This window comes from Anastrepha ludens, chromosome 2 (assembly GCF_028408465.1).
Source record: "Anastrepha ludens isolate Willacy chromosome 2, idAnaLude1.1, whole genome shotgun sequence".
NCBI classification, from domain to species: domain Eukaryota; kingdom Metazoa; phylum Arthropoda; class Insecta; order Diptera; family Tephritidae; genus Anastrepha; species Anastrepha ludens.
This window is the reverse complement of record NC_071498.1, coordinates 109,498,839-109,525,464: the sequence shown is the minus strand read 5'-3', so window position 1 is coordinate 109,525,464 and position 26,626 is coordinate 109,498,839. Positions and strand designations below refer to the sequence as shown.

General features: G+C 33.3%; 1 protein-coding gene across 4 annotated transcripts in view; it reads right to left on the bottom strand.

Moving 5' to 3' along the window:
• Positions 1 to 9,694: 9,694 nt before the first annotated feature.
• The window catches only part of LOC128855067 (polypyrimidine tract-binding protein 3-like), a 181,268-nt gene continuing 164,336 nt past the window's right edge, over positions 9,695 to 26,626 (bottom strand). For all 4 annotated transcript variants that reach the window (XM_054089663.1, XM_054089665.1, XM_054089664.1 and 1 more), the window contains exons 9-10: positions 23,731 to 23,808; positions 9,695 to 21,746 (exon numbers count right to left, since the gene is read on the bottom strand). In XM_054089663.1, coding sequence (XP_053945638.1) covers positions 21,614 to 21,746; positions 23,731 to 23,808 — 211 coding nt within the window. In that variant the 3' untranslated portion in view covers positions 9,695 to 21,613. The remainder of the gene's footprint in view (positions 21,747 to 23,730; positions 23,809 to 26,626) is intronic.

Here is a 26,626-nt window from a genome sequence, read left to right as displayed (position 1 = left end):
TTTTTTCTCTTTTACCTAAATATGGTAATTTTTCGTTGTTGTAACATAAATTTGGGGGTATTATTATTACTATGTTACAAACCTTTTAATTTAGTCAATAAGACATGCTAAAAATTAAATGGAAAAACGCTCAGCTTTAACACGTTCGCGGACACTAAAAATTTCAGGGAGCTGCAAAAATAGACAGGCAATTATTTTTTGAAACTAGTTGTAATATCTAAAATCCGATTATACATATATTATAAGAGTAGTCAGAACATCGTACTTTAACTGTTATATGAAATGAATGTTATAGCATCCACGACAATATAGGTCATACAGGGTGGGCCATATAGCGTTTGCTTTTTGAACTACCTATTTTTTCGAGAATGGTAACACAAATGACATGTCAAATATGTTCATAATTTACTTAAAGGTTTGACATTTACAAAATGGGACGCAATACGCTTGAACAAAATTGGGAAATATTGAAAACCTATTTCCAAAGTCTTCTACTCAAACTGTGAGAAATTTGAAAAAAAAATCTTACCGAAAAATCATCTTTTCTGATGAAGCTCATTTTCTCATCGGTCGCTACGTCAATAAGCAAAATTGTCGGATTTGGGGCTCAGAAAATCCACACGTTACTGTAGAGAAGCAAATGCATCCACAGCGAGTCACTGTTTGGTGCGGTTTTTGGTCTGGCGGCATCATCGGGCCATTTTTTTTTCGAAAATGAGCGAGGAGCCGCGGTTACAGTAAATGGTGAGCGTTAGCGTGACATGCACAACCAGTTCTTTCCAAAAATTGAAGAGGATGACATGGACGACATTTGGTTTCAACAGGACGGTGCAACTTGTCACACTGCCAAAGTTACACTCGAACTTTTGGCTACCGTTTTTGAAAACCGAATAATCAACCGAAATTCCGATATCAATTGGCCGCCTCGGAGCTGTGATTTAAGCCCGTTGGACTATTTTTTGTGGGGAGCCGTTAAGGACAAATGCTATGCGAACCATCCAGAGACGATTGATGCTTTAAAACACGAAATCGAAGTTGCCATTCATGAAATTGGAGCCCAAACAATCGAAAATGTGCTTAAAAATTGGGTTGATCGAATGGCCTATTGTAAAGCCAGTCGTGGCAGTCATTTGAACGATATTATTTTTCATTCATAAATGACAATGTTCAATCTTCAAAATAAGAAAAAAAGTTTGAAAAAATATTGATTTTTTTTTTATAGCCGATTTAAAAAGCAAATTTTACATGGCCCACGCTATATTTTTCAACTATTAGAATCACGTGAATGCTATAGCATTTATTCATAGAATACATGAGAAAAAAGGTTTATTATAGTTTCATTACATTTTTTATTCAACTGTAGATCTTTAGTCTTCTGCATATAAAAAAAAATAATAAATTAAACCCACATCACAATGTATATGTGATAACAAAACTAAATATTTCTGTCCATCATTGTGATTGAATGTTTTTAGGATTCCATATCCGAATTGGAGCTATTGTGATCTTTAGGAGGTAAGCGCCATTGTCGGAAGCACTCTCCAGGACAAAGTGGAGGTTTATTTACGCAGTTCTGACATCGATATGATGTAAATTTTATTATTTTTTGCTTGCAACAATATTTGCACTTCAGGAAATATGTTTTAATTTTTGTTTAATCTAAAGGTGCTTCGTTTGTAATTTAAAGGTGCTGGAATTTTTTCCTGATTGTGTGCATCTTGAAAATGTCTTGGCGGAGTGTATATAACGTGCGTTTGTGAGCTTCCATCTCACCTCATGTGTTACTTTGGCTTTATATGTGTCTAAATTGGGAGCATACCCATCATGTGTACAAAGCTCATAGAATTTAATTCCGTACTTATTTTTCTTTGATTTTATAAGTTGCCGAAAACTTAGTCTCCCTAGATGCATCATCATAGATTCATCTATCGATAAATTGTTTCCAGGTTTGTATACCGTTTGAACTGAACTATTTACAAGTATTTACGGATTCACAATGGAAGCAAGGCAATAGCTGTTCAAACCTGCGCCCGGTCATAGATACCCCGAAAATTGGATAATAATATTAGGGATTGTTAGACCAATTTGAACGAATTTTAGGTGTCTTTATTTGAGCCTGGAACAAACAATGGCCAAAGAATACCTCCATTTATTGAAAATTGATTTCTGTGAAACTCTTTATCCGGCAACTTCTCGTATGTGGACGTGATCGAATTTGTCCCATATTCATTTGTGCAACTAACATTTAAATGCATTATTTCCGTAGACCAAATTTTACCAAAAATCTCTTTCGAAGTTTTACAATTTTTTAGATCATCAGCTATACCCATTGAAGACCAATCAAAATGAAAGTCTTGTATTTCTGCAGTATCTTCATTCCACATTCATTCCTCGTCTATCCCATTTGAGACATTTATGCCGTTAGAATCGTCTGAATCAGAAGATGAAGATGTTGATAAATTCATATTGTTTGACGAAAATATATTAGGGGTACATTCTCTTGAGTTTTCGCTGCATTGTCCATATTCTATCACAAAAGTTTCCATGAATTTATGAATTTCATTTCCAATTATTTCCGTAATACACTTACCTATATCTTGATCTGAATCAGAATCATTAAATAATATCAAAATTCGCGTAGGCTTCTTACGTGAATTCATTTTTCAAAAAATGTCTAACGCATTGTTGAAAGTAAGGAAAATTTTCAGAAAAAAATGTTCAATGATACAGTCAGCTCTCTCTGAGAATTCTACGAAATATAGATGCTATAGAATTCACGTCAAGAATTACACTTCTGTTTACTCAATGTGCCGGCTTAAGGAAATTTGTAAATACACGGTAAAAATAATATGAAAGTACTTAATGAATCAATTGGTCATTACTTTGAAATGTTTATTAATTACAAAAACTTAAGTTTACTTGAAATTAAAACAACAAAAATTGACTTTAAAATTTGAATGCTGTAGCATTCACGTCATTTTGCATCACTATAAAAATGAATGCTATAACATTCACGTCTGCGAACGTGTTAAAGTCCAATTTTTAGTTTTTGTCAATTGTGGTAAACTGTGAATGCAACTATAGGTATAAACAACTCTTAACAAATCATAAAAAAAGTGTTCATGCATTTGTTTAGCTGTGGTTAACATTGTCCATATGCAATAGATTTTCTCATCTACCATAAATCACTAGCTTTCTAGTATGCATAACTCCACATAATTTACCACATTGGTTAAAAGGCTTCCCGAAAATATTCAGAAAATTCAAAATATCATACAAGATTATTACTCAAATGTGATATTATCGCCTTCGAAGTACTCCCCATTAACTGCAACTACCACTTATGCCAGCTTCTGATTCAGCTCTCCAAACATTTCTGGAACTCTATTTTCAGTATAGGCATCAGCGCCGTTTTCGAGCACTCCCGTAATTAAACCACATGAAGCCATACCATATGAATTCGATGGCTATTGGATGGTATTTGTTTCGTTTTTGGTCAAAAATACATGGATAATGACGACAATGTTATACGAGGCGTTATCATGGTGCAAAACCCACGAGTTGTTTTTCTACAAATCCTTTCTTTTTTGGCGAATAGCTTTACGTAAACGTCTCATAACGCCCAAATAATAAAGGGTTTTCCAATAACAGGTGTTGTTTTGAATAGCCCGCTATTTCGATAGGTGTCACTTAGGATTCAGTAATTTTTTGATATTTGACAAGTAAAGGGTGATGTTTTAGCAATTATCTTTTTAAACAGTTGGTTTAAACAGCTGACGCACGTTTCGTGTTTTGTTTCACTGTCAATTATCTTCAGTTTGGTCTATAATTTAACCATGAATCGTCTTACAAACGAACAATGCTTGCAAATCATTGAATTTTATTATAAAAATGCGTGTTCTGCTAAGAAAGTTTAAGATCCACTTTTTAATTGTGTTCAGCGACGAAGCTCATTTTTGGAGCAATGGGTACGTAAATAAACAGAATTGTCGATTTTGGAGAGAAGATCAGCCAGAAGAATTGCAAGAACTACCAATGTATCCAGAAAAGGTCACAGTTTGGTGCGATTTATGGGTTGGAGGTATCATTGGACCGTACTTCTTCAAAGATGCTGCGAATCGTGACGTAACTGTGAATGGCGGGCGCTACCGTGAAATGATATCCAACTTTTTTTTGCCCAAAATACAGGAGCTTGACTTGCATGACTTGTGGTTTCAGCAAGACGGTGCCACATGCCACACAGCACGCGTAACAATGGACTTGTTGAGAGGCGAGTTCGGTGAACATTTTATTTCACGTTCGGGACCTGTCAATTGGCCACCCAGATCGTGCGATATAACGCCTTTAGATTATTTTTTGTAGGGCTATGTTAAAGCTCATATCTATTCAGACAAGCCTGCTTCAATTAACGCATTGGAAGACAACATTAAAGCATTTATATGTGAGATACCGGCCGAAATATTGGAAAGAGTATGCCAAAATTGGACTAAGCGGGTGGCCCAATTGAAGCGCAGTCGCGCTCAACATTTGCATGAAATAATGTTCAAACATTAAATTATATGGACTGTACTATCGATTTAAATAAAAGTTTCATGCATTTTTCTGAATTTTACGTGTGTTTTTAAAAAACTTTCCTATAGCTCTTAAAAAATCACCCTTTAGAAACTACACCATTAATAAACATGGAATGATACACGCTTATACAGCGCATTGAAATTATTAAAATTCACTTTACATAAAAATGGAGCAAATTTTGCAAAGACGGTTCGTAAAACTCGAACATTTTTGGGTCATCGTGTAGCGCCTTGTCGGACCGTAATACAGAAATTGGTGAAAGAATTCGAGCTGGACTATTTAGTGATGCGAAGAATAAAACCCGTGCACGTTGCTCAAGAGCACCCGAAAATATTGCTGTTGTGGCCGAAAGTGTCGAAGAAAACCCAAGTTTGTCCATTCTGTGGAATTAGGCATTCCACAAACGTCATTACACCGTATTATGCATAAAGATTGGGGTCTTAAAGCTTATAAAGTCCAGTTAACGTAATAACTTAAACCGCCCGATCATTAACAACGTCATGTCTTTGCTGATTGGGCCCTTAAAATGCATGAAAATGACCAGGAATTCCTTCGAAAAATCATCTTGAGTGATAAGGCCCATTTCCACCTCGGTAGTTTCGTCAACAAGCAAAATTGTCAGATCTGGGGCTCAGAAAATTCAAGAGTTATTGTTGAAAATCCTCTCTATCCTCAACGTGTGACTGTTTGGTGCGATTTATTGGCCGGTGGAGTCATTGGACCTTACTTTTTCGAAAATGAAGCTGGAGCTTAGGTGGAGTTACGGTGAATGGATTACACTATCGAGAGATGATTAACGATTTTTTATGGCCAGAATTCGATGGCATTGATCTGGACAACGTTTACTTTCAACAAGACGGCGCTACGTGCCACACAAGCAACGAAACCATTGATCTTTTATAGGAATAACACCTGCTATTGGAAAACCCTTTAGTTTTTATTAATTGTCTGACCTTCGTGGTGTACACTACCGTTGTAATCCATAAAAGTTAGCACCGCTTTCTTTTGTGACTTAAAACTACGTTGTTTTTTTGGGTCTTGGATCATTTAAAGCTTTCTCTTCACTCGCCTGATGTCTGTATCGTATGTCGTATTCATAAACCTACACCTCGTCTCTAGTAACGATGCGTTTTATGAATATTGGGTCGTCTGATGAATATTCAGCCCTGGAAATCATGTCTTTGGCGATATCAACGTGGTCCTTGTTTTGTATGAAATTCAGGTCCTTTGGGGCCAACACGCGCAAACTCTAATTATAAATTACAATGTCCTGAATGTATCCAAGAGTAATATTCAAGTCCTCCGCCAGGTCTCTGATGGTTAATTTGCAGTTTTCGACAGCCTGCCACTACGTTCTTCATCTTTGATGAACTCACGAACTCTTCTGAAGCGTTTATGACACTCGTAAGCGATTGCTTTTTAGAGTATCATTACCGAAACAGTTTCCCTACATTTCTAAGGTTTTCGCACCATTAAATTCATTTCTAATTGACATTTTGACATTTGAATTTCTTCTCATTCCAAGTGTTAAGATTACACCGTCATATGGTATTTTTGCTCGCCGAAGTGTGGCTGGGCTAACGACATCCAGGTGAGTTTGTTATCTCAACTTACACGTTACATACATACTCATCAAGCCAAAAATATGTTTCAGTTAAACATATTATTTCACGCCGAAAACATGGCTTAATTTATAGTCTCTTTTCAGCCCATCCACTGAAGGTACGACATAAAACGACATAAAAGATATTTTCAATTCCTGCCTGAAATGTATGTACAAGTGAGCGTCGAAAAAAAAAGAGGCCGAATTGTTACGAGTAAATGTGTGCATTCGGTCACGCTCATTTCAATCCCTCACAAAGTCGCTGTTTCCTACTGTACGCACTGTAGTTATAAGCTCGTATTGGAGCAATATTTTCTACGATACAGAAGTAAGTATTGGAGTTAAGTGTTTATTATTTTTAATTCTGTAGCGGCAGGCTAATCACCTACCCTGTCGAAATCAAATAATAGGACTATGAATAAGTTCGTGCGGTTTTACAACAGATGGCGTAACTTGATTATTATTCCATCGATCCACATTTCCAAACATTCATTGGAGAGCTACTGTCGTAAGGCACAAACGTCAGTATAAGTTTTTTATTTGAAGCGTAAACAACAATATTTTTACCACACTTGAAAATGTCGAATTTCGTGCCAAATAATGTGTTTTTGCGGGGAATTCTTCTTCATTATTTTAATATGAAGAAAAAAGCAGCCGAAAGTCATCGTATCTTGGTGGAAGTTTATGGTGAGCATGCTCTATCTGAGCGAACGTGCCAGAAGTGGTTTGCACGCTTTAAAAGTGGTGATTTTGGCTTGGAAGACGAAGAACGCGAGGGTGCGCCGCCAAAGTTCATGGATACCGAATTGGAGGAATTGCTCGATCAAGATCCGGCTCAAACGCAAGAAGAGGTTGCAAAAACTTTGGGAGTTGATCAATCAACCATTTCCAAACGTTTAAAAGCCATGGGAATGATCCGAAAGGTAGGCCATTGGGTGCCGTATGAATTGAAGCCAAGAGACGTTGAACGCCGTTTTATGGCATGCGAACAACTGCTTCAACGGCACAAAAGAAAGGGTTTTTTGCATCGAATTGTGACTGGCGATGAAAAGTGGGTCCATTACGACAATCCAAAACGTCGCCATGCTTCAACATCGACGTCGGCGCAGAATATTCATGGCCTGAAGGTTATGCTGTGTATCTGGTGGGACCAGCTGGGTGTTGTGTATTATGAGCTACTGAAACCGAATGAAACGATTACGGGGGATGTCTACCGACGACAATTGATGCGTTTGAGCCGAGCACTGCGAGAAAAACGGCCGCAATACGCCGATAGACACGACAAAGTTATTTTGCAACATGACAATGCTCGGTCACATGTTGCACAAGTGGTCAAAACATACTTAGAAACGCTCAAATGGGATGTCCTACCCCACCCGCCGTATAGTCCAGACCTTGCGCCATCCGATTACTATCTCTTCCGATCGATGCAACATGGCCTGGCTGACCAGCACTTCCGTAATTACGATGAAGTCAAAAAATGGATCGATTCGTGGATTGCGGCAAAACCGACCGAATTTTTCACAAAGGGAATCCGTGAATTGCCAGAAAGATGGGAAAAAGTAGTAGTAAGCGATGGACAATATTTTGAATATTAAATTTGTAACCATTTTACGTCAATAAAGTTTCAAATTTCGGAAAAACCGCACGAACTTATTCATAGTCCTATTAGATTATCGAAAGCAACGCAAGGCAAGTCTTGTTGAGGCCCTATGCCCCCGATAGTAGTGAATAAGAAAAAAAAATGTATTGTTGTTAAATTCGTTTAATACCAAGTTATACAAATAAAGGGTGATCAATTTAGAGGTAATGTATTTTATTTAAATGAAAATAAAACAACGAAAATTCAATTTGATTAGGCAATCTTTATTATTTTTGTGTAGAACCGTTCGTGGTATTTATTTCTTAAAATTAATCCCTTTCAAGTGTTGGCCGGAACTGCGCCATAGTTCGGCCATTTGTAAACACCAATTTTGAATGACTCGCTGGAGAACTCCGGTCGGTATCTCGTGAATAACTTTTGTAATGTTGGCTTACAATACCTCAATCGAGGTTGGTTTATCCCCAAAGCATTTAGACTTTATAGACATTACAACTTTTTCGGGCAGTTAACATCGTATTTCTCCGAACTTCGAACAGACCCCTCCATCCGCAAACTAAAGTTTGAGGGTCGTGCTAGGGCAATCTTTCCAAATAGGCAGGATCTGATCGAGGGCAAAATCTGTACCGAAGCTTGCATCTCTGTTTTCACTGACGGTTCCAAGATGAAATGGGGCGTCGGAGCAGAGGTTTTTTCTAAATCTATCTCCTTTAAACTGCCGAACACTGCTAGTGGTTTTCAAGCAGAAATCTTTGCGATTCTGCACGCAGGCAAAATGCTTAGGGAACGCGGGAGCGAGGGAGATATAATATTAACATTTTCTCCGATAGTCAAGCCGCGATCAAGGCTCTGACGACGTCACTGTGCAGAACAAAATTTGTAAACTCCAGTAAGAAGCAAATCAAATCTCTTAGGTGTGCAGGTAACATTTCTCTGATCTGGGTTCCAGGACATAGGAACATAGAGGGAAATGAAATTGCTGATGAGCTTGCCAGGAAGGGGACTGAATTGGCCTCAGAGACCCCCTACACGGTCATCGGCATCCCCCTGACAGTTGTTAAATGGGAACTGTCAAATTATTTCTCAGGAAAGCGCAGAAAAGATGGAGCTCCATTTCTTCATGTGCTATTTCGAAAACCTTTCAGGGAAAGAGACTGTAGAACATTTTCTCTGTAAATATCCGGGTTTAGTAGCCTGGGGCAGAGCGCCAACCTAAATCCAATCAATCTTCTCCATTATATCAACAGCTCTGGCTGGCTGTAGATAGCTGCCTGTTGGAGGTCTCATAATGGTATCAAAACGGCGCTTTAGTGCTACTTGAGGAGTGCCACACTGGCACTTGAACCATTTCACCTACCTATCTATTATGAATGAGAAATAATGAAACCTCCAATGAGAGGAACGAGAAAGACTGGATGCAATGCTAGTTAGCACTAACACTTTCGAAATTACATTAATGGTTTTGAGGAGGAGAAGTTTTTGAAATTGTAATGTAATATTTTTTTAAATAAATAATTATTTCTTAGTATTAGGACAGCTAATACCCGCATTTGTTGCCTGCCTCCCATTTTGTACTGACAAAAATATCCAATTAACAAATCAGCTGGCCACTAATCCGCGTGATAACCGTTTGTCACCCTGCAATTTTAATCGGAGTTATCCGCGCCGGTAATCCCGCGTAACGCCGCCGTTTGTCTAGGCTGTAATACCGCGTTTTAACCTCATTTGTTTTGTGCATTCCATTGAAAATTATTACGCATTTAATAAACATTCAGAATTTTTACTTCACGTAATACAAATTTAGTTTGCCGCCTCCTGAAAACCCGTTATTAGGGCAACCATTTACTTACGCGCTCCATTACTCTCACAAAAGCCTGAGCCACTTACGCCACCATGAAGTAAATAGACGTTTGTGATATTTTTTCAACACATTTTATGTTTTATTTTTAAGAATAGTTCCATTTATAAATACAAGAAGATTTTTGTTTTTCGAAATTGAAATAAAATAAAAATCTATAAAATGATAGTTGTATGCAATAATGTAAAATATTTGATACATTTATAAAGTGCAACTATGCGACGTGTCAATGAATTCATAAAAAATGTTTTCTGCTTAAACGGAAAAGACAAAAAATTGTTTGAATTAAAACTAAAAAATTGTAAATTGAAGATTTCTTAAAAAAACTAGGCAATTTTTACAAACATACATTCACATGTACATATGTAAGTAAAAAACAAAAAAAATCTGTACCGAAATACACACACATCGATCATTAGAAGAGAAGCAACTAACAAAATTTTTCATATTTTTCATATTTCCATTTTCCATATTATTCATATCTTTCACATTTGCTCCACATTTGGATTACATTTTTCATTTATCATTTAGCGAATCTTTGCACGTTACTCGAACTTGCTTTTATACTGCATTTAGATCTTTCATCTAACTTACGCGCCCTCAAAATTTGCGTTTTCAATGTTTTTCTTTATTCATTTTTCATTTTAAATATGCAACTGCCATTTCAACAAAAATCATTTATAATTAATTATTTTATTTTTATTTGCTTTGTATTTTTTGTTTTTTGTTTTGCTTAATTTTTTTCTTTAATTTTAATTAAATGTACGCCTTACGTGGCTACGCATTAAACTAGACAAAAAATTCATTACGTTTAAACTTAACAAATACTATGCTGCTTATTAAATGTATGTATGTATCAATATTAATAATTAAATTATTAATAATTTGAAGATTTTTGCTTTGTTGCCTTTTTTCTCATTTAGTTTTGCTTATTTTCTGCTTTTGTTTCTTGCTTTGAGAATGGAGTGCCTAGCGAAGAGAATGCCACGTTTGGATTTAAACATTTTTATTTCATTTTGTTGTAGCGAATTTCGAAGTAATATTTTGAAATTAGTCTTAAAGTGGCATTTTTTGTTAAATTTTTATTTCTATCATAATTTTTTACTCTGTGTTTTTCTTGTTTTTGCTTTCTTGCTGCGGCTCCACTCGCTTGCGCTCAGCTGAAAAGATTCTCATGCATAGAAATTCCGCCATTTCACAGACTGTGGGGCTTTTATTGTAAAAAACATTCAACTTAAGTGTAGCAAACTTAGTATAACGGTATTATGAAAAGTAGTAATAGTATCAACCATAATATTAATAATAATAATAATAATCATAATTATAAAATGTGTATGACTTATAGCAAAAGTGTATTTCTTTAAAATGTAATAGTCGCTTTTCTTAACAACGAATGCGGAGCCCGACTGTGGGAGGGGGGACGTGGTGACATAAATTAATAACGAGAAGAAAGAAGTGCTGCAGTAGTAGCATACATAGATTTTGTTTTAGTTTTTGTTTTTTTTTTACAATCTTCAAGGGAGTCTTAATTTTGTTATAATTAATTTAACATTTCGTATTGCTTCCGCTGTCTTTTTTGTTTACTCCTTTAGTCTAAGCATTTTAATTCATTTTAATATTCATTGTTGATTTTTAGTGCAATAATTAATTGATTATAAATAATTAATAATTATTCAAAAATTTAACATAACAAATATTTCCTTATTTTCTTTTCATTTCATGCATGATTTTCGTAACTACATACACACATTTTAATTTTTTTCAATTATTTGCGCAAAACATTTTTCCACCATCATTTCGAAAGTGTTTCTTTACTGCAATAATTGTTGTTTTTGTTTTAAAATTTTTTTTTAATTTGCTTTCAAAAGCCAATTGTTTTGCCGCATTTGCTGCTTTCACCAGACTCCCACTTTGCCTTTTCTTTGCGTTTGCTTTGATTTATTTACTTTTGCTTTTGCTTTCAACTTTTCTTCAATTATCGTAGTTTAAGCAAAAAGCTCGAAATGAATACATTTATTATTTTTTATATAATATTTTTTGTTTTTGCTTTTTGATTTTTTTTGTTTGTTTTGTTTCTGCTTTAATATAACCTCAAATAAACTCTGCTTCCTCTTGTGTAAATCTTAAATTGTGTTATATTTTAATACGAAAATGTATTTTTTCTTAGATTTTGTTTTTTTTTTGTTTTAGTTTTTCTAAATTGTTGTTGGGATCTAGTGGTATGTTTTGTTTTTGTGTTTGTATATTTCATATTAATTTCTTATTGATAGCGGTAGTTTTTACGATTCTGGCTTAGCTTTTGACCACCATTGATTTCGTCACAAATTTAGATGTTGTTTTTTTGTTTTTGTAATTATATTTCTTTTCTATACATACAAAACACACATGTATGTATGTATGTGTTGCTATAAACACTATAAACATGTCTGTATGTGTGTAGGAAATATGATACATAAGTATGTATGCATGTATGTGTGTATGTGTGTAGGTGTGCGTCTATGTATGTCTGTTTGTAGTGTCTCCAGTTGTGGACTATTTTCCATAAGTTTTGTGTAGACTTTCATATAATCAAATCTGCACTAATGTTTTTTAGCTGCTTTTGTTCTTGTTTTCATTTGGTTTTTTTTTCGCTGACAATTCAAGTAGTTTGACTGCTGCATGCACTCGTATAAGTAGTAGTAAAGACACACATACTAATTACATAGTTCTTGAGTAAATATAATATACGAAAAATGGAAAAATATTGAGACATAAGACGTGAAACTATTTGCATATATGTATGTCTATGTATATATGTATATATATATATATAATGTGTATATATGTAGAATACATACGTATGTATAGTATATAGGTAGACAAGTTAAATATAGATTTCATACGCATTTCCATACATGTATGTGCATGTAGATAAATATTTTGTAAGTGTGTTTCGTGTTTATGTGTGAGTTTGTGTGTTTGTGTTTACTTGTGTTACTATCATTTTGACATAAAAGTATGCTTGTTGTTTGTTTTTTTTCTTTTGCAGGAATAGCGTTTCCAATATCGTAAGATATGTATGTGTATGTACATATGTATGTATGTATTTATAGGCACACAGCTACCGAGAATAATATACAAAGTTTTGCCTAAAAATTGAGAAATGTGTAGGTACACTTCTATGCACATACACACATACTAGTATGCACATATGTAGATATAGCGTCAATGTATTTCCAGAAAAAAAGCTCTTCAATGACTTTCACTAAAGTTTGAGGTGAACAATAAGTTTTGTTTAGAAACGAGTATTTCTTGCTATTTAAAATTCAACGCAATAATATTTTCGTTCAACTGTATCAATTTCAGTTTCTGAATTCAAAAACAAAAAACAGGAAAAAACCAACAAAAACATGTATAAATACAAAAAAAGGAAAAAACGTGAGCTAGCAATATATTTTTTTGCATTCAAAAACAAACGAAAAAAATCTAACCCAAAAAAAGAAAAGAATCTGAGTTAAATAAGATGTCATGCTTGTTGTTGCTGCATTGCGGGGAATTTCCATCAGGTATTTTCGCTATTGTTGTTATTGTGTATGAGTTTTAAAAACATAGGAACTTTTTGACATACATACATATATATAGTTTTTTTATTTTTTGTTTGTATGTTTTGCATTTGTCAACCGCGACTTTACATTTAAATACAGTTTTTATTGTAAATTTAATTAATTTTTTAATTTTTAATTTTTTAAATTCAGTTTTGCTTGCTGTTGTAAAAGAGATGAAATAACAGTTCCTTTTATTTATCAGTGAATTTTCTTTCAAAAGTAAACTTTCAAGATTCAAAACTGTAGCTTTACGTTTCGTATTAACAACGAAAACAAAAAAAAAAGCAACGTAACGGCTTTAAAGCTAACGCCAACTGAACAGAGCATTCCTAATAATTCAAATATTTCACAAAACTAAAGATACACAAATTTGATGCTACTGTTGTAAAACGAAGTTATTCAAAAAAACCGTTTTTATTGTTGTAAAATCAAGTAATAAAAAAGCAGTTCCTGTTGTAAAATGAAGCTATAAATAAGAAATTTCTCTTCGTTGTTGTAAAATGAAGTTGTAAAAAACTAAACTTGTTTTTGTTATTGTAAAATGCAGTTATAAAAAACCAAATTTCTGTTTTTTGTTGTGAAATGAAGCTATAAAAACCAGATTTGTTGTAAAATGCAGTTATAAATAAGAAATTTCTCTTCGTTGCTGTAAAATGAAGTTGTAAAAAACTAAACTTGTTTTTGTTATTGTAAAATGCAGTTACAAAAAACCAAATTTCTGTTTTTTGTTGTAAAATGAAGCTATAAAAACCAGATTTGTTGTAAAATGCAGTTATAAAAAAATCTGTTTGTTGTTTTAAAACGCGGTTATAAGGAAACTATTTTGTGTTCGTGGTTGCAAAATACAGTTTTAAAAACCAAAATAGTGTTTGTTGTTATAAAATGCATTTACTACCCCCAATTTTTTATTGTTGTTGTAAAATGTAGTGTTAAAAAACCATATTTGCTTTTATTGTTGTAAAATTCAGTTATAAAAAACCAAAGTTTTGTTTGTTGTTACAAAATGTAGTTATAAAAACAAAATTGTGTTTGTTGTTGCCAAAAGAAAAATCTTGAAATATTTTGAAAATAATTTATGATTATAATCCATTCACTCTGTTTTTACTATAAAGCTGTTGATTTTTGTACCTATTTTTAATGAATATTTAAAACTTTACTCTCATCAATTGCCTTGAAATTAGGTTATTATTGTTCGTAAGCCAATTTTCCAATTTAAAAAAAATTAATTTTTTCATAAAGCCTTGGTCTAAAAAAATTACTTTAAAAACTATTATTATTTTTTTTTTAATTTCTAAATTTCAAAGCGCCAGCGCAAACACGCAATTTTTGCTAATCAACTCAGTTCTAATAAAATATAAGATGTATTTCGCTAGAGATTCTGCTAAATCGCAAACAATGAATTCGGACGAGCCTTCGGTTGATGCCGCCTAACTCGGCTACAACACCGCACTTTTTCCACACATCTGGTATACATATAATAATTTGCATTGGATTTGTGTGTTCAGTACGTGTATGCATGTGTGTGTTTGTGTGTGTGTATATTTATGTGCAAATGTAGATTCGAGCTTAGCTTTCAAGCGCTAAATACACTTTGGCCTCGTCTGTGTTACTATCTTGAATGCCCTTATTGATATTTGAGTCTGAGTTGTAAAATGGTTGTTGGACCTTTAGAACAACCATCACGCTGTGAAAGTGTGGCTCTCAACTATATTATATTACATACATATGCTTGTATGTGTATGTATGCATGTATTTCTAGTCTCTACTAAATCAATTCATGTTTCATAGTTTCCTGTATTTTAAACTTTGCTTCTTTCCTCTAATATTTTGTTGAATACGACAATTTGTATTAGAACTGTTTTGCTGTTAATTTCATTAATACATACATATTTTTTCTTTTATCGGCTACGATTTTTCTGCTTTGTAAATTTCATACATTTTATAGTTAAATTTATTTATTTATTATTTTTTTTAATATTTTTTCAATCACCTTTTACATACTCGCTAATTTAATTAGTACACGTTCTAAGCGCTTTTTTTGTATGTTTGTTTTAAATTTATACATTTTCAATATATGTATGTATGTATATAATATTTTTTAAAATATTTTATACTAATTTTATAATTCCTGTTTAATTTGCAACTCATTCATTTTATCATGTTATATGTATGTATATGCATCGGTACATTTTTGTTGTATGCATTTTAATTTTTTTGTTTTGTTTTTTATTTCTTTTAAATTTTATTTAGTTAAAATGATTTGTGTTCAACGATTGTTCTTCAGTAGTTTTAGTTTAACAACCCTGTTCAGCTCTGTGTGAAAAAGATTGTTTGCAGTGGGTTCAGTTGGTTTGGTTGGTATGCTTAGTGATCATGTTTTTGCCTTTAATGGCGGATGATGGTTGATGTTGGTAAAAAATAAATAATTGGTATACACTAAGAATCGAAGTATCCAAAATCAAGCGAGTGTGCTATTTTGTGCTAATTTTTGCAACATTTTCGCTGTCCCATTAGACAACTAAGAGAACTTTTAAGGCGTGACTGTAAAGTTGGAGCCCAGCAAAAGCAGTAAATGAATTTTCACCAGTACAGGCCAATGCAATGAAGAACTGAACTGAACATACCTAGTTTCAAAGTGAATACAGGTGATAACACAAATGCGAATGTATGCCTGTTAGTATTCCTGTGTGCCTGTAGCATGTTTGCAACTCATTTAATGTTAATTAACAGCGCTTAAAACATGAAAATGCACGACTATCACCAGGCTTGTTTTATAGTTTGAAAATTATATGCATTTGTGTGTGTAGCATGATCGTAAATGTGTTCGTGTGTATGTGTAAATATGAGTGTTTGTGTAAATTTGTATGCATTGCACCTTCTCTCATCTGCTTTTGCGCTTATGATTTGCTGATTTTTGTTTTTCCTTTGTATTTGTTTATAACATCGAGTTACAATAAATTCTATTTTGTTCGCGTTTATCCTCCAAAAACAAGAACGAAAAAAAACAACAACGCCACGGTTAAAATTGTCAGTTTTTGTTTGCATATTCTATAATGCGTCTTCATTTCACTATAACTACGTCTGTATATGTATATACGTTAATAAATTTAAATACACTCACTTTTTGCTCTTATATGTATTATATGTATAATATTGTATATTATATTTTAATTAATTTTGCTTTCTTGCATTTTGTCTATTTATAATTTTTTAATTTAACTACAAATACATTCAAAAGTAAATTTTTTTGTTTTTTCTTTGTTTTGTTACTGTAATGCATTTTATGATATATCCACACTTTTCGGTTGTTTTATTATAATTTTTATTTTTTGTATTACATATTTTTTGCTACATTCATATACATATGCAAGTATATGTGTGTATATCGTAGTATTTGTGCTGAACACCAGTTACGACCGTTTTCCGGTTTGATTTCCATGTTGGCGGTACATGCAGTGCCTCATTTACATATGTTTGTATGTGTATAAGTACCATAGGCATGTAAACATGTTGTTGTCGCATCAATTAACGAGTAGGCCGCCAACCGTAGCGACACACACACACACACCCACACCATCCAAGGTCCATGGATTGTATGCATTTATGTTTTTGGTTAAAACTGCGTCCTCCTCCTGCTCCAACTTTTGCACCCTTGATTAATGGCTTTTAATGATTCTTTTTAAGATATTCCCTAATTTTCGCTCACTTTAAAGTGAATTTGTTTGAGCTGATTGGCGATGCTATTGATGTAAATATGTATTTATATTTGTATGTATGTATTCTCGTGTATGTGTTAGTTTTCAGCTGATTTCTGCTTCGTCAATAGTCATTGAGTAACGGTTGAGGCTAATTAACTGTTCATACCTATTCTTCAGTTTTTAGTAAAATATATTTCTTTTCTTACTTAAAGCATATTTCTTCGTCAATTTGCAATTACAAAACATATTTTTTTTAATTCTTTGCAATTCAAACTTTATAATGCCTTATGAATACGCATAGGTATGCATACAAATGTGGTGTGTTTCTAGTCGAAATGGAATAGTAGTACTACCCAATTAAAATACGCGAAGTCTTCTTGATCAAATTATGTCGAAAAGACTGGAACATAATTTTTTAATCTGTGCCACATTTTTTAACATTTAAAATTTATTAATTTCTGCGTGATCAGTAAAAAGCTGCGTGACTAAATCCTATAGTGATCGTTTAACAGACGGCAGACATGGTATCTAACAGCCCAAAAGGGGCCACTAACAGCATCGGTATCTAATGAACAGATACCACTAACAGCTGTAGTACCTAACACCCTAACAGCCACCAATAACAACTGTGGTATCTAATAGACCAACAGCCACCAATAACAATTGTGGTATCTAACAGCTTCACCCACAGCATTAACAGCTGTGGTATCTAATGGACTAACAGCAAGATACCACTAACAGTATGTACCACTAAAATGCTTTGACTTTGTATTGAATGTACTTGTAAAGCAATTATGACAGACGAATTACAGAAAGATTAATGATGTGAATGTGTTATCGTTTTTTTTGAAATTAGCGTAGCTTGAAATATGCACTTGAAATTTTGTGAGAATTTTCATGAAAATGGCTGTCAACACCTTTTACAAAATATGTTTTTGCTAAAGCTATAGCTTTAAACAAATTACATTTTAGCAGATTATGCGCTGCATAATACGGATGAAGGCTAGGTAATTTGGCGCTTAACGTACCCTTAAAGCTTTCAATATTCAGATTATTGAAAGATTCAAATTATATGTCTGAATTTTAATCTTAAAATGTTCACATCACTTTGTTTACTTTACTATTTTTTTTTGCTTTTGGAATACATTTTAGTTTCGAGTCTGTCGTTGTCTTAAATCAGCAATCGTCGTGTAAGTAGTATTTCCATATGAAATAGAACGGTTTATAGGTATTTATGTACTAGGTTTTATTTCCACATCTGTTTAATTGGGGTTTTATGTTTTACTGGATTACTTTGGACATAACGCTGAGCAGAAGTATTCGAAAACACCCTCGGTCATGAAATTTGCACCCAGCCATATATATTAAAATACCAGGGTGTAATTAGTAAGGTAATAAAAAACTAAATTAATTATTGCCCTTCATTTTGAAAAAAAAAAAAATTTTTTTTTATAAAGAAAAAAAAAGTGAAATATGCTTCAAATTAATTCAAGTTAATGCTCTATCTAATTCTCGTCAAGATATTACAGAAATTGCTGTCCAGCCCAAAACGAAATGGTCAAGCGACTTGCACCGACTTTAAAAGCTGCGTAGATCAATAATTTTTGCGTGACATGTAAAGAAAATTAAAAAATCTAGTAAAGTTGCCATTTATTTTTAATTAAATTTCACCACTTTTTCTTTTCACTTCAGGTTTGTCAAAGTAATTTGTCAAATAAACTCCTATGAAAAATGTTAATTGAAAAGCTGCATATTAATTTAAAAAGCAAAAATTTAAAACAATAGTTGTTCATATATTCAAATTCAATGATGACTTAACTGAACAGATTTAAATTTTTCCATACATGTATGAATACTTAAAATGCATTTCCCCTTACTCAACCTACCAAACCGCTTCTCATTCAACTCGTCTAAAGCTTTTCTATTCAAATCAGCACTGAACCTTTCATAAGAGTACTCAATTTTAGTTTGTTTTTGTTGTGTTTTTCTTTCTTCTTCTTCTTATTTTACGGTTTACTAATAAAACGAACAAACATTTTTGATTGATTTTTACATAAAAATACATTTCACACTAATAATTTTGTATGTATGTATGTATATATTACAATATACTGATCTGTATTTGTTCTGATTACTTTGTTTTAGTACTATAATTATGTTTGTTTTGTTTTCAATATTCTACTTCTCTTTTCTTGCCTTTGTAAAATTTCCCACTTTTGCTGCTGTCGAGAGCTTTTTTTCTTTTACTAATATTCTTTGAGATAATTTTAGTTTTACTTTCTGTAATGAATAATACTAAAAATGCAGCAGTTTCAAGTTATGTAAATGTATGTATGTATGTATGTATACTATAGGTGATAAAATTATAAAATCAATCACACTAGAACTTTTCTGTTTGACAGTGTCTTTCTCTAGACAGTGTCTTATGCATTTATGCTCCGTATTTGTAATGTATGTGTGTGTACAAGCATCAATAACTCCAAGTAGTGATACATTTTTTGTTTTTTTCTTGTTTTTGTTTTTCTTTTATGTTCGTTCTTGTTTTTAGTATGGAACTTATCTTATAGATATAATTGTAAACTCAGTTGCATGCATTTGTAAGTGTGTATGTGTGCGCGCGTTTGTTGATTATCGTGCATCACACACACATACGTGCAAGCATGCATTTTTTTGCTCTTACTTTTGCTTTTTTGCTCTTACTTTTGAATTTGTTTTGTTGCCTTTTGCTTTTACTTTTGCTTTTTTATTTCAGCTTTTGTTTTTACTCTCGCGTTTTACTCTTACTTTTGCATTTGCATTTTGATTTTTCCTATTTACTTTTACTTTTGCTTTTACTTGCGCTTTTGTATTTGCCTCTTACTTTTTTGCTTTTGCTTTTTGCTGTTGCTTTCCCTTCTGCATTTTGCTTTTGCTCTTGTTTTTGGTTTTGCGTTTTGCTCTTACTTTTCCCTGCTCTCTGGCACAATACTTCCTCAATTCGTATTTGCCCATATGCCCGCAGCTACGTAGCTGAATGCATGCTTGCACGCGCGCATGTGTGTGTGTGTGTGTGTGTTTACTAGTGTATTTCCTGCCTTCCCTTCTAAATCTCTTTACACATTCGTTGCTTACGGCAATAGTTATCTTATCGTTTAATTAATTTTTTTATGTTGTTATTTCTGTTTTTAATAATATTTCACTTCGTCTATATTTAAATATTTCATATGTATGTATGTATATAATTTATGTTTGTTCTAAGTGTAATAAGAATTTTAGTAATAACATTTATCAGCAAAGACATATACATACATATTAGTCATATTTGATTCTTCTTATGCTGCAAATTTTTTTTGTCTCTCCACTTGCTCATTTATATGTGAATTATTTTTAATTTCCTCATGGTTTCAATCAATTGCATTATTTTTTTTGTTGCTTTTTTTGCATATTTGTTCAGTATATTTTCTTTTAAAACGAAACACAGCATTCTAAAATATTTTTCGCTTTTAACATTTATTATTTATTTTAAATTTAACATTCACTCCTCTTCCATCTTCTATGCTAATTAAAAAAAAAGAAAAGAATATTCTTTTTAATTTGTATTTTAATTTTATATTTACTTTAAATTTATTTTTATGTTTTGCAATATGCTGTCTCTTCAGCTGTTGCTTACTTAAACGTCTCTTTTGCATATCCGCGAATACTCAACTTAATTCAGCTCATACACGCAATACATATTTATTATTATTATATTATTTTTTAAATTTGAAGTAAAATTTTGTTGCGCTTACATAAAATATATATATAATGTATCTATTAATGTGATTTAGTTTTGCTTTTGTTTTCTTCTTCTCCTTCTTCCTCTTCTTCTTCCTCTTCTTGTTTTACACCAAAGCCGTATTATTTCTACATTTGTAGTTGTAATCTTTTACAGCAATTTCAAATGCTGGGTGGGGTAGTTTGTTGGGTTTTCGAAATTTGTATGTTTGTGTGCAATTTTTTTGTCTGGATTTTCTGCGTAGCAAAAAACTCTTTCGAAAAAATATGCTCTTGAGATTTTAGCTATGTATGTTTGCATGTATAGTATGCTAAAAGATTATTATCACTAATACAATTAAAGTTATGATTAAAAGGAGTAGCAATAATTTTCTGAATAATAGTAAGAATAATGCTAGAAAAATATAGTGAATGTTAAAAAATGTCTGTATACATGCATGTATATGCACACACGCATACATACATATATGAAATATCGATTTATCTGTCAGTTAGGCTGTGTAGAGATAGTTTTTGTTGATTATTGTAGAGTCTGAATTTCGTTTCTTTTTCTTTTGAGACCAAACAATTGATCACTGAATTGAGTACACTGTAAATTTTGTTGTTGCTTAGTAGAATGGTAGAGTTGAAATTACATGTATATGCACTAATCCTTGTTGATTCCTTGTTGTTACTGTTTGCTGATTTTTACTATTTTTCTATGGTCGTTCTTGTGTCCCCTATTGTAGAATAATTTACGCGTCTGAGTTGCGCCTAAGCTTGATTTACATTTGCTGCTTCTGTGCAAACACTGTTAATTTACTGTTCCTCTGCTGTTAAGCTGCTATTTCGGTTTTCTGTTCACTATTGTTTGTCTGTTTATTTCATAGCTGTAATGTTGTTGTATTGTTTTTCGTATTGCAGCTGAATGCATCTCTGTATGAATAAAATAGTTGTAGTTTCTTAGATGTTTGACTTGGAGAAGCTGACGCGCAAGTGATTCGACTCCGAAAGTTGATGATTGTGCATTTTGATGAGCGCCAAAACGGCCTCTTCCACCGACGAGAGCTGGAGTAGCGCCATTTTGCGATCCTTACTGCAAAGTGAATGAATAGAAAAAAACAGATTTTAATTAAAATCACAGTAGACAGTAACACATTAATATTTTATATTCATATATGTACAGCCGTTGAGAAATACTTAAGAAGGATGTTAATTGGGATTACCGTTAGCTTAGGTTAGGTTTTTGTGGCTGTCGGCTTAGGGTAGCCAAACTCACTTAGACTATGTAGGCCTGTTGTGGTACCACTGTGTAACACGGGAACCTTACTGCTAGTTTTCGTGGAACCAGTTAGACTTTTTTATGAAGCGTAGGATAGTTCCTACCTTCCAAAATGGTATTTTCCTAGCAAACTTGTTCTACTCCTGGCTAAGGCTGGACCATTACAAAGGAAGTGTTCTACTATTTCTTCCTCGTCTCTACAACTTCGGCAGTATTCATGCGAAAATACTCCCAGCCTAGAAGAGAGCCTACCTAACAGCCAATGACCGGTGACACAAGTCACGACCTTCCAGATGGTCTCTCTTGAGAGGTTAATTAACTCTCCTGATCCTCTCTGATCTTTTTGCGGCCAAATTAGCCTGGTTGTAACACATGTATTTTTTTACCTCCATGACCTATTGGCCTTCTGGAGAATATTATTTTTTATCTTTAATTTGCAAGTTGCCATAGGGATTCCAATGTTGCCTCTGTTTTCAAGAAGTGGAACATTAGGACACTTCCTGGCTAGCTCGTCGGCCTTTCAATATCTCTATGCCCCGGAACCCATATAAGGGAGACCTTGAAGAGGGTGCTAATATAATTTAGAGCTGCCAGGCATTCATGAGCAAACTTTGATCTTAGTATAACTGCCTCCATTGATTTGATGGCCGTTACAGCGTGTGTGTTAAGGTGCACAGTTACCTTCTTTATGGATAGGACTTCTGCCTGGTAGACGCTACAGTAGTCCGGAAGTTGGGCAGATAATTCTAATCCTAATTCTTTTGAAGAAACTCCATAGCCTACTTTATTTTCTGGCTTGGATCCATCCGTGTAGAAATTGATTTCCCCTCTTCTTCATGGTCTTTGAGTTTACCACTTTCTTCTTGACGAGATATTATTCTTGATGAGCCTATCGAAGGTGGGTTTCGGGAAAAGGCAGGCAATTTCTTGGTTATAACTGCTCATAGTATGTAGTATAGAAGGGTGACCGAACCGCCGGGTCTTCCATAGTGCCCTACTGTTAAGTCAAAGCGTTGAAGTGGCGGCCTCGATGTCCTTTTCGTGGAATGGTGCCGAAGAAATTCATCGAAGGTATTATGGATGCAGTCAAATACGTTTCGATACTTCAGAAAGTAATGCTACCTTACGCGGAAGAGAATTTACCGGTGATTTGAAAATTTCAACAAGACATTCAACCAAAGCACACTTCTCGTGTGACGAAAAAGTTTTTCCAAGACAATTTGATCACGGTTCTCGATTGGTCATATTCGAGTGCAATCTTAAATCCAATAGAACATATTTGGAACGACGACAGAATATCAAAAATTTGCATCAGTTATTTGAAAAGGCCAAGACACTATTCCTGGCGAACTTTGTACTATTCAGGTGTGATTCTAATTCAAAGGTGCTGAGCAGCAATAATAAAGGTTTTTCAAAAAAACATTAACGCACACTTTCCCCTTTCGCCAGCATTTTTTATAATTTGACTACGAGTATTATTTTACTTTGTTCTTAAGTATTTTTCTCACTTCTCATTGAATTGACATGAAGTAAAAAAAAATATGTTTTTCTTAAATAAAAAGTCTGATGCAGATCGAAAACATTTTAAATGCATAAAATAAAACCTAATAAAAGTACATAAAAGTGATTTTATTGAATAAAAGTCTCCAATGGAGAGAACTGGATATCGTTTTTAAGTATTTTCACAACGGCTGTATACAGAAACTCACTCAGCTACGGCGACGATCGCCGTTTTCATATATATACTATTAGCCATAGATATATACAATTTTCTTTTGTTAGGTTTTGTTTTACTTACGGGAAAAATTTGAATGCTTTAACTTCAAAGTTGTTAGAGGTGAATGCTTCCTTGATATCTTCCTCAGTGCACGATGATCTATTTAAAGTAGAAAATAAAACAAGAAATATAATTAAATGTTTACTGTCTAGTGACGCCTGCAATGGGGGTGCGTCAGATAACAAAGCTTGAAGTATACAAATGTGTGTGTATGCATGCATCAGTAATTTCGCATCAATTTTCCTAGCTACTGAACAATCCCTTCACACGATTACCTTCTCGTCCACGTTTCTCCTTACTTGCCCTTATGCCGTCGACAATCCTTTCCAATTTCACGCTACAAAATACTTTAGATCCACGTTCCACCTCTTGAACAGCAGGTATGTGCTTGAGCGTAACCATCCATTTCCATATCGTTTGTTTGTACAAGACGTTCGCCACTTTCGTGTGCACAACAATCAGCCACTTATGTGCTTTTACCGCTCCTCCTCACTTCCATTTTGCCAAAGAACTAGAACTTGTCTAAGTTTTGTTATTGTTTTTGGTGTCAAAATGCTACACCGTGGTGTGAAATTTTTAAATTTAGCCAGCGTTCGTTGTTTTTGTGTTATGATAGTTTTTGTTGCTGTTCAATGGTGCACTTCCACTACTCACGCAACGGGCGAGAGAAAATTTAATAATATTGACGGCGGGTGGTGGCACTCGGTCGAGGTTAGCCAGCCCTTAAATGCCTGCTCTCAGGTGAAGGCACTTGAGTGGATGCAACAGGAGATATCGCACCTTAAATGCGCCATTCGCCATACGTATATTTCACGCGGAAGAAAAACAAAATGCGAAAAAGCAGCAAAGTGTCAGATACTTTTTGCCAGTTACCTTCAAATATTGTCAGCAACAGGAGTTAAGGCTATCTATAATACTAAAAATCAAGTTTATTGGCACAAGTGGTGCGGTGTAGGAGAGGGAATATTTTTTACTTCTCCTGGTTCGATGCGGTATTCGCTGTTAAGTGAATGTACGCTCTAGAATAACGGTAATTGTAATTGCGGCAAATTGACGATAGGTGGGGAGGAGCAGTTGGCAGCGATACTAAGGACAGCATGCAGCAGGCACCCTACTGAAGCACTTCAATATCATGCAACTCGTATAATAAATGTCGCTATCCTGCTGGGATTTTGTATGATATATTTTCATCAAAGCAAGCGGCGACACCGAAAACTTATTGGCAACAGCAACAGCTGGTTATGGTTACAACAATTATGTTATACAACTACCAAAATACTTGTGTGCGCACTCTCCATTCCGAAAAAGAAGTAATTTTTATAAATATAAAGCGTTTATGGCGCTGTAGGAAAAATTTCAAAGTCGATATACTAGTCCAACATTGACGTACTATAAAATGAATATGACATTTGAATTAAAAAAATGGTGTAATGACAAAAAGTAGAGGGCCATAACTAAGCCTCACTTTTGCAGCAGACCAATTTTGTGGTCATATACTTAAAGGTGCTAAAACTTTTAAAATTGTAATAGCGAGCGATACCATGTATTTTGGCATGGATATCTAAGTATTTTGGACATTGTCGTAAATTCTTCGAAAAATTGGTTTATTTGTAGATTTGCGTATAATAAGAAGTAAACAGGAACAATTTTGAATAAAGTTTAAGAATTTGAATTCTTGTTCAATGGTGAAAATTTTGATGTAGAGCTTTTAGAAGTGAAATACGTTCGTTTCTTTTAAACATCTTTAAACATTTTTTCTATATTTTTTATACTTAATACAAAAAATTCTAGGTAGTTTTTAATTAGACATCTTTTTTATTTAAGGAGGCTGTTCTTCAAAAATAACAAAAAAACAAAGTTGCTTTCCAAATAAATTTCAGCGAACAAAAAAAAAATTTTTTTTTTAAGTATATTTTATTCTAAAAAATTAAAAAAAAAAGAATTAAAAAAATAGTTTTTTTAGTTACTTTTATACTTAAAAAAATGTTTCGAAAAAATTATAGGTAATTTTTACTAAGACTTTTTTTATTTAAGGAGGGTTGTTTTTCAAACATAACAAAAAAAAACAAAGTTGCTTTCCAAAAAAATTTCAGCGAACAAACTAAAAATATACATTTTTTTTAAGTATATTTTATTCTAAAAAGTTAAAACAAAATTATAAAAATTAAAAAAATTGTTTTTTTTACTTACTTTTATACTTAAAAAAATTGTTTCGAAAAAATTATAGGTAATTTTTACTAAGACTTTTTTTTTATTTAAGGGGAGTGTTTTTCAAAAATTTGAAAAAACAATGGTTTTCCACAAAATTTTTAGCAAGCAAAAAGATATACATTTTATTAAAGTATATTTCACGCTCAAAAAGAATGTATAAAAATTAAAAAATTATTGTTTTTTTACTTACTTTTTTCCCAAAAAAAAAAATTGTTTAGAAAAAATTATTGGCCATTTTTAGTAAGACATTTTTTGTATTTAAGGGGGCTGGTTGGTTTTCAAAAATTACAAAAAAAAGTCATCCAATATTGTTTTTGAATAACTTCACTGTTTGTCTGTTTGTATACTGCAGCTTTTTAGTTACCAAATGCCAAATTTGATTGTCGTATGACGCCATTTGAAAAAAATATAAATTTTCCGATAGGGTGATTTATTTTGTGCCACCTTATACTTTGTGTGCATTATGTCTAGTCATCAAATCTGCTCGAAAGGATTCAAGCTTTCTGAAAACGATCTTTACTGCTAAGGATATATGGTATTTTGCATATAAGCCAAAAACTTAGTGTAAATATCTGTAAAGTCAAAAGTGACGATTGAAGACAAAAAGATTGTGCTTCAACAGACCAAACAGTCACTGAAACATTTAACATCTTGTAAGCCTGAATGTCCAATGCAAAATTTGCAACTGACCACTTTTGCACCTTAA